The sequence below is a fragment of the Ceratotherium simum genome, chromosome 24 (genome assembly GCF_057802395.1).
Source record: "Ceratotherium simum simum isolate JZ-2026a chromosome 24, ASM5780239v1, whole genome shotgun sequence".
NCBI lineage: Eukaryota > Metazoa > Chordata > Mammalia > Perissodactyla > Rhinocerotidae > Ceratotherium > Ceratotherium simum.
In genome coordinates, this window is record NC_141923.1 from 2,861,692 (window position 1) to 2,878,758 (window position 17,067).

A 17,067-nucleotide genomic window follows, 5' to 3' on the forward strand; every position below is an offset into this window, starting at 1 on the left:
GATTTATTTAAGAATAACCATTAAATATTAAGAAAAACTTTCGTTGTCTTCTACCTCTACCAGACCAGGTCAGTAAAAACTTTAGAATTAGTGTTAAAAGTCATCTCATACTCTTACTTTCTTACATCTCATACATCTCATACTCATACTTCTACTCAATGATCAGTAGTATTAAACCCAATGTGTATTTTTAAAGAAAACAACCTTGGTCCCAATATGCAACGCAAACCAAAACATTTTAAATACCACACATTTCCTGCAAATGCATAGTTCATACTAGTAAAATCATAGAGGTCATCAAACAAAAGTAATGAAGTTGCCAAGAGAAGCTGAGGTCGCCCCAGTGAAATGGTTGTGCAATGAGACATGTGCAGGAGGCTGTCACGATCTCCTTAAGCTTCTCGCCGCCTCTGTCCATCCGAACACCTCTGCAAAGGCATCCTTCAAGACAGCTGCTTCCTAGTAAATGAGTGATCACACGCAAAGAGCTCAGAACTAGGCCTGGCCCACGGAGACCATCATATAAATGGCCATTCTCTTGTGACTGTATCACTTGTGGAGTAGAAACTCCTTTATCCCAAAACATGATGAAATCTCCTAAGGAGAGAGAGAGTGGGCAGAGGGCAGGGGAGGTATCCTTAATAAATACCCAGCTTTAAAAAAATGAGGCAGCCCAGGGAGGTACTTTCCTTCCCCATCTGCGGAGTGTGGGCTCCTATTCCCTTCCACCCTCACCTGCCCTCCCCCCGTAGTTCCCCTCACCACCAGGAGGCTGAGTGGAGAGTCCAGACTTCCTCCACCACCATCTCCTCACCTTGTCTGCAAATGACAGGATTGTCTAAGTAGAAAACCCCAAGGTAATGACAAAACCCAAAACCAAAACCAACTCCTAGAACTAATTAGTGAATTCAGAAAAGTCACAGGATACAAGATCAACACACAAAAATCAATCACATTTCTATATACTAGTGATGAACATGTGGAAACTGAAATTTAAAATGCAATGCCATTTACAATTACTCCAAATAAAACTAAATACTTAGGGGTAAATCTAACAAAACATGCACAGGATCTGTATGCTGAAAATAACACAATGCTGATTAAAGAAATCAAAGACAACCTAAATAAATGGGGACACCTACTGTGTTCAGGGATTGGAAGACTCAACATAGCAAATGTATCAATTCTCCACAAACTCATCTACAGGTTTAACACAGTTCCCATCAAAATCACAGGAAGATTTTTTTGTAGAAATAGACAAGCTTATTCTAAAATCTACATGGAAAGGCAAAGTAGACTAGCTAAAACAATTTTGAAAATGAAGAAGAAAGCGGGAAGAATCAGTCTGTTTTATGGTAAGTCTTACTATATAGTAATCCAGACAATGTGGTGTTGGGGGAGGGAAAGACACGTAGATGACAGAACGTAATAAGGAACCCAGAAATAGAACCATCAAGGGATGTTTCACAAAGGCACAGATGCCACTCCATGGACGGGGGACAATGGTGCTGAACCAACTGGACATCCACAGGCAAAGAAGTGAACCTCGACCCAAACCTCACACCTTCTACAAAAATTAATTCAAACATATCAAAGATGTAAATGCAAAACAAAGCTATGAAACTTTTCGAAGAAAACACAGGAGAAAAATCTTTTCAACCTAGAGCTAAGTGAAGAGTTCTTACATATGCCACCAAAAGCATAATCCATAATAGGAAAAAATGATCAAGCAGACCTCATCAAAATTTAAAACTTTTTCTCTATGAAAGACTGTTAAGAGGATGAAAAGACAAACTACAGACTGGGAGACAATATTTGCAAACCACATATCAAACAAAGCACCAGTATCAAGGTTATATAAAGTCAAAACTCACAGTAAAAATACAAACAATCCAATTACAAAAAGGGCAAAAGACATGAACAAACATTTCACTGAAGAGATACAGATGGCAAATAAGCACAGGAAAAGATATTTAACTTCATTAGCTATTAAGAAAAAGCAAATTGAAATCATAGTGAGATATTACTATATACCTTTTAGAATGGGTAAAATAAAAAATAGTGTGTTAACACCAAATGCTGGCAAGGATGTGGAGAAAATGGATCACATACATTGCTGGTAGGGACGTAAAATGGTACAGCCACCACGGAAACAGTCTGGGGCAGTTTTCTTATAAAACTAAATGAAACTTACCATATTACCCAGCAATTGCACTCCTGGGCTTTTATCCCAGAAAAATGAAAATTTATGTCCACAGAAAAACCTCTATATCAATATTCACAGTGGCTTTATTTGTACTCACCAAGAACTAAAAACAACTCAAATGTCCTTCAACAGGTGAATGGTACAACAGGATTCAGCAATAAAAAGAAATGAACTATTGATACGTGCAGCAACTTGGATGAGGATGTTACGGCAAGTGAAGAAAGCTAATCTCAAAAGGTTACACACTGTAGGATTCCATTTATACAACGTTCTCACAACGACAAAACTAGGAAGGACAGATTAGCGGCTGACAGAGAGCAGTGTGGGAAGAGCGGCAGGACGATAAAGGGGCAGCACCAGGCAGTTCCTCCAACGAGGTGGAATAGTTCTGTATTCTAACCACGGTGGTTACGCGAATCTACACATGGGATCAAACCGCATAGAAACACACACAGGAGTGCGTGTGAAACTAATTAAGGTCTGTGGTCTGCGTATTGTACCAATGTCAACTGGTGGTTTTGTACTACGGTTACCTAAGATATCACAGCTGACAAGCTGGGAGATGCTGGGGTAAGGATTCAAGGGACTCTATGTATAACTACTTTTGCAACTTCCTATAGGAGAAAATTTTTCTATCACAGAAATTTGAACAGACAAAAATATTGACAAAGGATAAAATTATTATAATCTCAAGACTGACTCAAAGATAATTACATGTAATATTTTTGTATATTTCTGGTCATTTTTTCTAAGCATAGTTTTTGGTTTTGCAAGGTTTTTTGGGTGGGGGAGGTTAAACACAGTGAGGTGATTACAGTTTAATATCATTTTTTCACTCAACTTTATAACATATATAACTCAACTTAAGGTTCTTCCAAAGTGATGAGAAGCTCTTCATGACCGTGTTTTAATAACTACTTAGCCGTTCTCTCTTAATCCCTCTCTAGGAAGTCATTTCAAGAGAGGAAGAGAGTAAAGTGGTTAAGAATGTGGCCTGCAGCCAGATTTCTGGGTTCCAACCTCAGTCCCACCACTTCCCAGTACTAGCTGAGCAGGTTACTTCTCGGAATCTTGGCTGAGTGATTGAGAAATGAGGATATCAAGGGTGTTCTGCCTCACAGAGCGGTGACGAGAACTAAATGAGGGAGCACACGCACCCTACTCAGAACCTTGCCTGGCGCACAGTAAGCACTGGGTGAATGCAGCTTTACTGCCCAACAGGTGTTCTTGGAATGGTCCTTCACCCACCCTCCCCAAAAGGGTCTCTAACAAAGCACAAGCCACATCTCCTCCACACCAAGAACACCATCCTCTGGAGCAACTCCCTCACAAGAGACTGTGGCAACCTATCCGAGTATGTCACGACTGCAACTCCACTGTGGACAAAGCCCTCCAGCCCCTGACAGACGACTCCACACCTTCGTCTCCCCACTGATACAACATGTGCACCTTGCAGCAAATGCTGAACCCTCTGTGGAGACAGTTCAGGAAAAATAACCCTAGCAAGATCGAAATTTGGAGAGAAGTCAGAGGAAAGATTATCAAAAATTAATAGTGATCCACTTTGCTTCCATAACTATTCATCAAAAATTTTTTAAATTCACTGTGAAAACTGACAGTGTTGAGATGATAGGAGGCTTATCCATATGTACAAAGACTGTCACCTAATTCAATGGATGAGAGGAGAATCGTGGATTTAGGGGAGAGTCTGACAATATGAGATGTTGAGGCTTATAACTTAAAGCTGGTTCCAATAAAGGAAATATCCAAATAAGAGTAAAAATACAAAACACACATAAATTTTAAAAAGACATCTGAACGTGCCAACGACTCATTATCGTACTAGAACACAAATGTCTTACCTTTTCTCTGATCACAACTTGTTTTAGAGGCCCAACTCAATCGCAGACTCTGATAATTCGTATCTTCATCACAAACCAGAGTTCTAGTCAAACAAAAATCTATAACTGTCATTTAAAAAAAGGAATGTAAACACCATGCTAACAAGAAATAACTTTGTAATAATCACAACGCATAGTGATAAAACAATACAGCAGAAACACGCAAACTTTAGAATCAGCACACACACAGAAGCCTCTGGAAATGCACTGGCCATTCATTACTACCACTACCCAAGTAGGCTGTGGTCACATTCTTTCTTTTCGTTGTTTTTTTTTCTTGTGAGGAACATCAGCCCTGAGCTAACATCCATGCCAATCCTCCTCCTTTTGCTGAGGAAGACTGGCCCTGGGGTAACATCTGTGCCCATCTTCCTCCACTTTATATGGGACGCCGCCACAGCATGGCTTGACAAGCGGTGCCTCGGTGCGCGCCCGGGATCTGAACCCCGGCCACCAGCAGCGGAGTGCGCACACTTAACCGCTACACCACGGGCCAGCCCCTTCACATTCTTTCTTCTAAGGACTGGGAGTCTTTGGGTGTGAAGAATGTATTCCCTGTAAGATCCAATATATCATAAGAAGAGCCTATCCGGACTGCACCCACATGAGCATCGTCACTGGGATACAATCTGGTGGGGGGAGCTGCTCCGTTTCTCGGCACTATAGTGTCCTCATGTGTAAAACCCAGGTGACAGCAGCCCCTGCAACTCTTCTCTGGACAGACCTCCCCCGTCCTGTCTACAGAATGCGGGCCATGCTCTGCAGGCAGGGGTACTGTCTTCTCTACCGCAAACCTCACACATTGAGCCTAAAGGAGCAGCAGGCGTCCTCCTGACTCCTCACTGGCACTTCCCTCCTGGAACACCTCCCGCTCATGAACTAGGCCACCACGATCAGCCTCTCCTTCCTGGCTCCCCAGTCCTCTGACACTTCTCAACCTCATAATTTTGTGCTGACTTTGTGGGTGATTTCATACCCACAAAAACAATGCTGGCAGCATCTAGGCTCTCAGTTCCATGAATTCCTCTCCTCCAGTGATCTCTTCTTCCACCCTATGTCCGCATCTCCTTCCCATCACCATACCAACACTGTCATTACCAGTGACAGCAACCCAAACCCTCCTCAATCTCAATTTCAAGCATCCCTCTCCCTGTCTTGTAACCTACCCCAGCAATCCTAAATCTCCACAGATGGACCTACAATCTATCCATCTTAGGACCTGCTAACTGCCCCTCACCCCTTTGCCTCATGGCCTCATTCCTCTCCTGACCAATCCACAGGTCCATCATCTATCATTTTTTAATTGATGTTTTAATAGTTTATAACATTGTGAAGTTTTTGGTTGTACATTTTTGTTTTCCATCACCATATATATGTCTCCCTTCACCCCTTGTGCCCACCCCCTACCCCCACTGCCCCTGGTAACCACAATACAGTTTTCTCTGTCCATGGGTTGGTTTATATTCCACATATGAGGGAGATCATACAGTGTTTGTCTTTCTCTTTCTGGTTTATTTCACTTAACATAATACCCCCTCCAGGACCATCCATGTTGTTGCAAATGGGACAATTTTGCCTTTGTTTATGGCTGAGTAGTATTCCATTGTATATATATACCACATCTTCTTGATCCAATCATCAGTCGAGGGACACTTGGGTTGCTTCCACTTCTTGGCTATAGTGAATAATGCTGCAATGAATATAGGGGTGCATAAGCCTTTTCGGATTGTTGATTTCAGGTTCGTTGGATAGATTCCCAGTAGTGGGATAGCAGGATCATAGGGTATTTCTATTTTTAATTCTTTGAGGAATCTCCATACCGTTTTCCATAGAGGCTGCACCAGTTTGCATTCCCACCAGTTGTGTATGAGGGTTCCTGTTTCTCCACATCCTCTCCAACACTTGTTGTTTTTTGTCTTGGTGATTATAGCCATTCTAACGGGCGTGAGGTGATATCTTAGTGTTGTTTTGATTTGCATTTCCCTGATGATTAGTGATGTTAAACATTTTTTCATGTGCCTATTGGCCATCTGTATATCTTCTTTGGAGAAGTGTCTGTTCATTTCCTCTGCCCATTTTTTAACTGGGTTGTTTGTTTTTTTGTTGTTCAGTTGTGTGAGTTCTTTATATATCATGGAGATTAACCCCCTGTCAGATATATATTTTGCAAATATTTTCTCCCAGCTGGTAGGTTGTCTGTTCATCTTGATTCTGGTTTCATTTGTCTTGTAGAAGCTCTTTAATCTGATAAAGTCCCACTTGCTTATTTTTTCTTTAGTTTCCCTCGTCTGGGTAGGCATGTCATCCGAAAAGATTCCTTTATGACCAACCGTCATCTATCATTTTAATCACTCCTTGCACATACCTTGAACTCCCTTGCCAATCCCTCTCCTGGCACCCTCTGTCACATACCCTCTCTCCTTCCCAAGGACAAGCATGCAGCGAGCAGGCCCTCTCTCCTGCCTCATCCTCTCTGCACCTTTCCCATCACCCAACAAAAGTGCCGTTGGGTCTCCTGTTTGGGAAAAATGTTCTCTTGGTCCCACCTCCCCTTCAGCTACTGCCCCATTTCTCTGTTCCCCTTACAGCAAAAGCCTTAAGAGTGCTGTCTGACTGCACTGTCTCCAATTCCTCTCCTCCTATTCCTTCCGGAACCCATTCCAAGCAGGCTTTGCCTCCACTGAGACTGCCCTTGTCAAGGTCACTGATGACGTCCATGTTGCTAATTCTCACGGCCAATTTTCAGTCTTCCTCAAACTTGACCTATCATCACATGACATACTTGTTCACGAGTCCTCCACAAAATGCTTTCTAATGTGGTTTCTAGGGCTTCACTGGCCGCCCGTCTGCAGCTCCTCTTTATCTGCCACCGTTAAACAGCAGAACTGCCTTCCCTCCGTGCACTCACTCAGAGCTGTCATCCACTGACCACTCCAGGCTGCTCCTCTGCTCCGGGCTCCAGGCTCACACAGCCAACTGCTTCCTCAACATCTCCACCTAGACACCTAGCAGGTGTCTCAAACTCACCATGTCCAAATCTAAGCTCTTCGTTTGCCCTGCCCCTACCCCACCCCACCCATAGTCTTCACTATCTCACGGGGACTCCATTCTTCCAGTTCTCAGGCCACACGTCTTGGGAGTCAACCTTGATGTGTCTCTCACAATCCCTGTACCAGATTCCTCAACCAATCCCCATGGGCTCCGCCTGCAGAATCTATCAAGAAACTGACCCACTTCTTATTTCTCCTGCCGCTACCATCCTGTTCTAAGCACCCGTCCATCCTTGCCCAGATTACCGTGATAGCCTCGGAACTCACCTCCCTCTTCTCCCCTTTGCCTCATTTTGGTCTCCTCCCTGAGTGATTTTGTTGAATGAACGTTGGGTTCCATCACTCCTGGTCGCAAAACTCTCTAACAGCCCTCCATCTCACAGTCAAAGCCAGAGTCTACAATGCCCTAATGGCCTTGCCTCTCTGACCCCTCGCCCAGCAACTTTCTCCTCCGCTCACCCTGCCCAGCCCCCCTGGCCTCCTTGCTGTTTCGTGCTCTTGCCTTAGGGACTCTGCACTTTCTGTTCCTTCTACAGAAACACTTCTCCCAGACAATGGCGTTGACTCATTCCCTCAACCCCCTCCCCCCACTCCATCTATACCTTCAGGTCCCTTTCTCTAACACTCCCTACCCACAGTCCCCTGCTTTTTCCTCTTACATACGCCATAACTTAACTTATCACATATTTTTATTTATTGTATTTATTGTCTATCTTTCAAAAACCCACCCCTGCAGGTGTTATGAGAACAAAGACTGATAGGTTTACTGCTATTTCCCTGGCACCTAGAACAATCCCTGGCACAAAGACAAAACACTAACCACCATTTCCCCTTGTTTATCCGTTCCAACCACACTGGCCTCCTTGCTGCTCCTCAAACCCACTCCCTCTGCCAGAACCACATCTTTCCATGGCTCACTTCTCACTCAAGTCTTGTTCAAACATCACTTCCTCGAAGAGGGGTTCCCACATCACCCTACCTAACAGATCATTTTTCCCAATAACTGAAACTCCTTTCTCTCATTTATTTTCCTATATAACATTTCTCTCTACCTGAAATTATACTTTTTTTTTACCTGCTAATTGTCTGTCTCCCACCAGAAGGTAGTCGCCATGAGGACGGGGCCTTGGTTATTCATCACTGTACTCCTAGCATCGAGAACAGTGCTGGCACATGTTAGGCTCCCAAATATGAATTAATGAATTTAGAAAATTCATTAAAGAAATCTCACAAAGTAATCAAGGACATATATCAGACTACAGGTGGAGTGGTTTCACTCCTGAGTTGACGTGGTATCCTTCTGAGCTACCTCCCTTAACAGATTCCCCAAGCTCCTCCCCGACATCTGCCTCCCTCCAGTCACAGAACTCCACTTGGGGTGGCCCCAAAGCTCTATTGCCCACAAGGTCCCTCAGAATACCCCAAACACTTCCTGACAAGAACCTTGGCCCGAAGGTTGCCCTGTGACATGGCATGCTCAGAGGAAGAAGTGGCAAACTACAAGTATAAGAGAAACCCTATGAACCTACTTTTCTAAATTCTCTTTTCCAAAACAGGATTGAGCTGGGGAGGAGAGCGGAGAACAATTCCTGAGGGGCAAATAAATCTATAAATACTACAGTTTATGTCTTGAGGAAAACAGAGAACCACCTTACCATATTTGACATCTGGAACTGTGACAGAACTCTCTGCAATGTTGGTGGACAAAATAATCTATCAAACATCAAAAAAAAGAATCTGACATTCTTACTATATTCTGGAAATCATTAGGCAAAGTTAAAAAAAACTCAAACTCAAAAATTATTTAAAAGTTTCTTAATGTAAATAGTGGACTCAAATTTTGAATTACTCATTTTCCTACTTTACACAAGTCACAATTAATCACAGGTCCTGGGGAAGGTGGATGAGGAGGAGTCAGAGCAGCCTGGGCTCTACAGCCAAACTTGCTGGAATCCCATCTCTGCTCCATACCAGGGTGGCACCGTGGGCCAGGTACTGACGTAATTTTTCTCATATATAAAATGGAGATAATACCTATCCTAACAGGGTTGTTGTGACAATCATATGAGTTAATAAGTATAAAATGCTTAGAACTGCTCCTGCATGAGCCAAGTAGTCCACAGACACCAGCTCTCGTCTGTAGCGCTATTAGCCCTTCACTGGACACCTACTTCACATCAGGCACTGCAGCACTGCTATGGTTTTAGGTACCGAGATCTATCATTATAATTAAGCCTCCTAACAACTCTGCATGGTACATATTGACTCAACTCTCAAACGATAAAATTAAGTCTTAGAAAAATGATTTGCTCAAAGTCACACAACTACAGGTGACAGAGACCCAAGTCACCTGTCCAGTTTCACATACATGCTCTTAATCCCTATACCTCAATATCAAGTGACATCCTCTCCCTGACGGACTCACTCTCAGGGGTCCATAGGAAGCCCCTGATGTACAGAAAACCAGGCACATGCAACACAGCAGGTGCTTAAAGGAAAAGGCAAGAAACAGGGCAAAGACAGCTGTCCCCGAGCTCAGACAGGGTAGTTTCAGGGGGTTCCTGGAATTACCCAGGGGCAAAAAGCACAACCAGTCTAAAATCCGGAGGAAGGGCTGTAGCCTGTAATTGCCCTAAGAAACCTGCAAGGTCTAGGCTGCCCCTGGAGATTCGGAACACTCTCACTGAAATCAGGGGGCTGGGGTGCACACTTGGGGTCCCTGATCATCTCAAGCAGCTCTAGAAGGGTTGTGATACGACAATCCCACTGTTCACGCACAACCTGAGATTAAAGAAATCCTCCTAAACCAGGACCAAGAATGTGGGTTCTAACCAAAGTCTCCAGAGCAGTGCCAGGGACACTAGAACAGTCCTGTGCTTTGAGAAATGCCAGAGAGTAAAAGGCATTGAAATCCACTAGCAACAATGCCCTGAAGTTGCAGAAATAAAAAATCCTTAGCAAACTGATTTACAAAATAAAAGACAAAATTAAATAACATACCTGGCTCATCAGGCGAGTGAGTACATGTTTAAGTGACTAACCACTGGCTACAGAATACACGTACAAATAAGCTGAATTGTTAGCCTTTTTCATTAGAAGAGTCTCTAAGGAAAACGTACCAAAAGTGCTCAGAATTTGTCTGCCAGCTCTCCTACCTTTCTGTACCCAGGCACTGGGCTTAAAAACACATTATTCTGTTCTTCCAAAGTCACACTTGAATGAAGTGGATAGACCTGTAACCTAAGAAACAAATTAATGAAATAAAACATCCATAAAGGATAAACATACATGAGAACTTACAAAAACGAATAACTACTCATTGAGATGATTAAAATTATTTAAGCCAGAAACAATACAATGGTTTACAAGTGAAAAATTAGCTGTATCATTTTAAACATACCTTTTGTGAACCATGTTTGTGAGAAGTTCATGCATGTAGTTTATTTCACCCAGACCTAGAGAAGAAAAAACATGGAGGGAAAAAAAAGATTTGTATTTATTGCTAAAAACCAACTTTTAAACTAAGATGACATCTTTTCCAAAGAAGGCCCTACTATTTTATTTGACTTTTTATCCTCTTCACCTGAGTATATCAGAATTATAAGTAAAAATACACCACGACATTGACCATTAGTAACTCAAAAATATGAGAAAAAACATACTCTTCCAGTGTCAGTATTCTCCTCTCCACAACAGTGACTGCCTGTGAATGTGGTCATGTGAGTAATTCTACATTTCTTTTTTTTTCTCATTGATTTTCCAAATTTCCTACAACGAGCATGCACAATTTGACAACCAAAACATAACACTTAAGAAGTGCTGGTCACAGAGATATGCTAAATTATTTTCATTAGGTTTAAAAAATGCTTATTGATATATAAAGCTAGCATGTACTTTTGCCTGATCCTGAATTACCAGTATTTGAACGTGTTATGGGTTAAACTGTGTCCCCTAAAAAGATGCTGAAGTCCTAACCCCACTACCGCAGAATGTGACTTTATTTGCAAATAGTGTCACTGCAGACACTATTAGTCAAGACGGGGTCACACTGGAGTAGAATGGGCCCACGATCCAATAGGACTGGTGTTCTCTTTTAAGAAGGGATGAAAGACAGACAACACGCACAGAGAACGCCACGTAACGATGCAGGCAGAGACAGGAGTGACGCAACCACAAGCCAAAGATCACGGAAAATTGACGGCCAGCACCGGAGGGTAGGAAGAGGCAAGGAAGGATTCTCCCCAGAGCCTCGGGGGAGCACGGCCCTGCTGACACCGGGATTTTGAACCTCTAGCCTCCAGAACAGTGAGAGAATACACTTTTGTTGTTTTAACTCTTCCAGTTTGTTGCACTTGGTTACAGCACCCCTAGAGAACTAATACAGAACCATCCCTAAAAGATCAACTACCAAAAAAACACACATCAAACCTGAATTCCCAAAACAGAAAGACAACAAACTACACTGTAAAATATCATTTATACATATTTGATTCAGGCAATGTTTAGCACTTAAAAAGGATTTATCTCATTTTAGGTATATTCTTGAGCTAGTATCATCATGGCTCTGCTTTGGTTATTTTTTTCCTTAATGAAGTATTACACACACAGTAGTTTTTGATAAATATTTATCGGGTCAAATGCAACTCCACTCCGCTGTCAGCGAATCGTTATTTTCTGGATATAAAACTAATCCATATCAACCTAAGCACAACATGATCGAAGTTTTAAGCTCATATGTTGCATTCCAAAGATAAATAAGTTACTTTTATTCATGCTTTTTGTTCTCCATCAGTATTAACACAAATACTCATATGCTCCAAACATTACCTTCCAACAGCAAAAAATATTTGAATTATTGTCATAATGTTTCATTAAGTTATACCACTTGATTTAAAAAAATCATTTCGAAAAAGTACAATTTAACATAAATTAATCTTTTCAGGTATTTTAAGAGCCTATTTTCTCAAATATTGAGAAAGGAACTCAAGGACTACCCTGATGATTTTCATGGCATTATAATAACAATACTATTATTTAATAATACTTAATTTTTATTTATTTATTTTTTTTTTTGGTGAGGAAGATCAGCCCTGAGCTAACATCTGATGCCAATTCTCCTCTTTTCTTCTGAGGAAGATTGGCCCTGGGCTAACATCCATGCCCATCTTCCTCTACTTTATATGGGACACCGCCACGGCATGGCTTGACAAGCAGTGTGTTGGTGCACACCCGGGATCTGAACCTGCAAACCCTGGGCCACCGAAGCGGAGTATGTGCACTTAACCACTGCGCCACCAGGCCGGCCCCCTTAGTATTATTAAATAAACTTTAAAAATAGATTTATGACAATTACCTAACATTTATAATCATATACATGAAATAGCAAAGTTAACAAAGTCAAGTATTTTATTGAAAATTTTGAAGGTGGTAAGACTGCCTTCAAAAAATTAAACTCTTCATTACCAATCTTTTTAGTAATACAAAAGTTATAGTAAGAAGTCAAACTGAAACCACATTTGTTCACATTCTCACGGTCTAAAAAGAATAAACCCATAGAGTGAATACCATTTTTCATAACATATGCTAGAATCAAACTTAGCCTCTATCCAGGGCATTATAATTCCAGGTCACAAAAGTATGACACTCACCTGGCAAAAACACCAACACGCTGCTCCGCTCTGACACACACTGGGCATCTGACCAGGTCTTCTTCCTGTTAAAAATGTGACGTGCACAAATATTAATCAAGGCTAAGATAGCCATTGTTTTCCCAGAATCTTATTATTGCAGCTTCTGATCCTGAAAGGCTCTTACAGATCACCCAGCGTAATGTTCTTTCTTTTACATAAGAAAACACAGAGTCCCAAGGATGAGACACTATCCAAGGCCTCACGATCATTTGGGGAACCCCAAGCTTCTTGAGTCCCATTATTATCTCTTATAAAACCACACTATCTGCACAAGTTTTCCTTGAAATTTTGTTATTGTAATCCAGAACCTCAAAATACAAAACATAATAACTACAAGCAAAATTTCAACTCTGAGGAGTCCAAACTATTATTGGAAAGCATTTTTACAGACCAAGATCTCAAATCATCCGCTCGCCTCCCTGCTGTCAATACACTATTTAGTTTGTGTGAGATCAGAACTTTCCTTCCTCTGTGCACTGTGCGCTCTCCTGTGTGCCAGGCCCTCCTTTGTACAGGCAGATACAGCAGTAATGAGACAGATAAGGCCCCTGCTCTCTGGAGCTTACATTCTAGCTGGAGAGACAGACAAGAAACCAGTAAACAAACAGGGCAGCGTCCGTTTGGCAAGAGGACCGTGACAGAGACAGATGGGAGCACGGAGCACCTGCGTAGCAGTTACCAGTCTACCCCTCACAACCCTCCTCCTCCTCGGCAGTTACTGCTCCCAGGCACTGCCTAGATTGTTGTTGCTTGGCTTTTCCAAGAAATAATAAAGATTAGAGTAGAAATTAATGGATTAGAGAAAGAAAAACAACACAGAAAAATCAATGAAACCAAAACGTGGTTCTTTGAAAAGATCAACAAAATTGACAAATCTTTAGCTAGTCTGACCAAGAGAAAGAGAGAGAAGACTCAAATTACTAGAATCAGAAATGAGAGGGGCCGGCCCCGTGGCTTGGCGGTTAAGTGCGCGCACTGTGCTGCCGGCGGCCCGGGTTCGGATCCCGGGTGCGCACCGACGCACCGCTCCTCTGGCCATGCTGAGGCCGCGTCCCACATACGGCAACTAGAAGGATGTGCAGCTATGACAGACAACTATCTGCTGGGGCTTTGGGGGAAAAATAAATAAATAAAGTCTTTAAAAAAAAAAAAGAAATGAGAGGACATTACTATTGACTTCACAGAAAAAAGGATTGTAAAAGAATACTACGAACAACTGTAAGCCAACAAATTAGACAGCTTACATAAAATGGACATATTCCTGAAAAGACGCAAACTATTGAAACTGACCCAAGAAAAGACAATCTGAATCGACCTATAACAAATGAAGAGATTGAACTGGTAATTTTAAAACTATCCATAAAAAAAGCTCAGACCTCAACAGCTTCATAACTGAATTCCAACGAACATTCAAAGAATTAATACCAATTCTTCACAAACCCTTCCAAAAAACAGAACATTTCTCAACTTATTTTATGAGGCCAGTATCACCCTGATACCAAAACCAAAGACATCACAAGAAAAGAAAACTAAAGACCAATATTTCTTATGAATATGAAAGCAAAACTCCTCAACAAAATACTAGCAAACCAAATCCAGCAACATACAAAAAGATTTATACACCACAACCAAGTGGGATATATCCCAGGGATGCAAAGTTGATTTAACATCTAATCAATTAATGTAATACATCATATCAATAGAACATAAACAAAAATCACATGATTATCTCAATAGACACAGAAAAAGCAATTAACAAAATCTAACAGTCTTTCATAATAAAAACACTCAATAAATTAGGAATAGAAGTAAACTTCTTTAACCTGATAAAAGTCACCCACAAAAAGCCCACAGTGAACACCATACTTAATGGTGAAACTGGATGTTTTTCCTCGAGATCTAGAACAGATAAGGCAAGACAAGGATATCCACTCTTGCCACTTCTATTCAACACTGTACTAGAGGTTTTAGGGCAATTACACAAGAAAAAGAAAGAAAAAGCATCCAGATTCAAAAGGAAGAAATAAAACTATCTCTATTCATAAATGAAATGACCTTGTATATAAAAAATCCTAAGGAATCCTACTAGAACTAAGAAATGAGTTTAGCAAGGTTGCAGGATATAAGGTCAATATACAAAAATCAATTGTTATTTCTATATACATTTGCAATGAAAAATCCAAAAATGAAATTAATAATTTCATTCATAATAGCATCAAAAAGAATAAAACACAGGAATAAATTTAACAAGATAACTGCAAAACTTATACTCTGAAAACTACGAAGCACTGTTGAAAAAAATTAAAGAAAATCTAAAGAAACAGAAAAACCTCCCACATTAATGGACTGGACGACTTGATATTGTTAAGATGGCAATACTCCCCAAACTGATCTACAGACTCAACACAATCCCTTTCAGAATCCTAGCTGGATTCTTTGTAGAAATCAACAAGTTGATTCTAAAATTCACATGGAGGGCCGGCCCCGTGGCTTAGTGGTTAAGTGAGCGCGCTCCACTGCTGGCGACCCGGGGTTCGGATCCCGGGCTCGCACCGACGCACTGCTTCTCTGGCCATGCTGAGGCCGCGTCCCACATACAGCAACTAGAAGGATGTGCAGCTATGACACACAACTGTCTACTGGGGCTTTGGGGGGAAAAAATAAATAAAAATAAAAAAAATAAATAAAAAAAAAAAATAAAATTCACATGGAGATATAAGGGACTCAGAATAGCCAAAACAATCTTAAAAAAGAATAAAGTTAGGAGGACTCACACCTCTAATTTCAAAATTACTTCAAGGCAATGGTAATCAAGACAGTGTGGTACTGGCACAAAGACAGACATAACAGATCAATGGAATTCTTGAGTCCAGAAATAAACCCACATGCCTATGGTCAACTGACTTTCACCAACGGTGCTGACACTAGCCAATGGCAAAAGAATAATCTTTCAACCAACAATGCTGGGACAACTGGATAGCACACATGCTAAAAAATGAAATTGGACCCTTCCCTCACACAAAAATTAACTCAAAATGCATCAAAGATTTAAATGAAGGAGCCAAAACTATAAAACTTTTAAAAGAAAACACAGGGGTAAATCTTCATGACCCCGAATTTGGCAATGGATTCTTAGCTATTACACCAAAAGCATGAGCAACAAACGAAAAAACAAATAAACTGGACTTCATCAAAAGTATAAAATTTTGGGGGCCGGCCCGGTGGCACAAGCGGTTAAGTGCACGCACTCCGCTGCAGCGGCCCGGGGTTTGCTGGTTTGGACCCCGGGTGCACACCGACGCACTGCTTGTCAGGCCATGCTGTGGCGGCGTCCCATATAAAGTGGAGAAAGATGGGCACGGATGTTAGCCCAGGGCCAGTCTTCCTCAGCAAAAAAAGAGGAGGATTGGCAGACATTAGCTCAGGGCCGATCTTCCTCATCAAAAAAAAAAAAAGTATAAAATTTTCTGCTTCAAAGGACACCATCAAGAAAGTAAAAAGACAACCTGTAGAATGGGAGAAAATATTTGCAGATCATATATCTGATAAGGGGCTTGTACAACTCTTACAATTCAATAAGAAGAAGAAATAATCTAATTTAAAATGGACAAAGGATTTATGTCTCTAAATATAAATAAGTAAATATAAAACATATGTTTCTAAGGAGGATATACAAATGGCCAATAAACACATGAAAAGATGCTCAACATCATTAGTCATCAGGGAAATGCAAATCAAAACCACAATATGATACCACTTCCCATCCTAGGATGGGCAATATCAAAAAGTCAGACATTGGGGCTGGCCTGGTGGCGTAGTGGTTAAGTTCGCGTGCTCTGCTTTGGCGGCCCGAGGTTCGAGGGTTCAAATCCCGGGTGCAGACCTAAGCACCACTCATCAAGCCATGCTGTGGCGGTGTCCCATATAAAGTAGAAAGAGACGGGCATGGATGTTAGCCCAGGGCCAATCTTCCTCAGCAAAAAGAGGAGGACTGGCAACGGATGTTAGCTCAGGGCTAATCTTTATCACCAAAAAAATAAATAAATAAAAGTCAGATATTAACCAGTACCCCCAAGGATGTGGAGAAATTAGAACCCTCATAAGCTGCTGGTGGGAAATGATGCAGATGCTCTAGAAAACAACCTGGCAGCTCCTGAAATGATTAAACATATGATCCAGCAACTCCACTCCTAGGTGTACACCCAAGAAAAATGAAAACA

The 17,067-nt window shown here is 41.4% G+C and overlaps 1 protein-coding gene across 7 annotated transcripts in view; it reads right to left on the reverse strand.

The window, feature by feature from the left end:
* Positions 1 to 17,067, reverse strand: part of TDRD9 (tudor domain containing 9) — a 122,768-nt gene that overhangs the window by 58,094 nt on the left and 47,607 nt on the right. For 6 of the 7 annotated variants that reach the window (XM_087447847.1, XM_087447848.1, XM_087447845.1 and 3 more), the window contains 5 exons: positions 12,806 to 12,870; positions 10,558 to 10,612; positions 10,313 to 10,397; positions 8,813 to 8,870; positions 4,069 to 4,173 (listed from right to left, as the gene is read on the reverse strand). In XM_087447847.1, coding sequence (XP_087303973.1) covers positions 4,069 to 4,173; positions 8,813 to 8,870; positions 10,313 to 10,397; positions 10,558 to 10,612; positions 12,806 to 12,870 — 368 coding nt within the window. The remainder of the gene's footprint in view (positions 1 to 4,068; positions 4,174 to 8,812; positions 8,871 to 10,312; positions 10,398 to 10,557; positions 10,613 to 12,805; positions 12,871 to 17,067) is intronic. The other variant, XM_087447850.1, reaches the window with a different exon arrangement.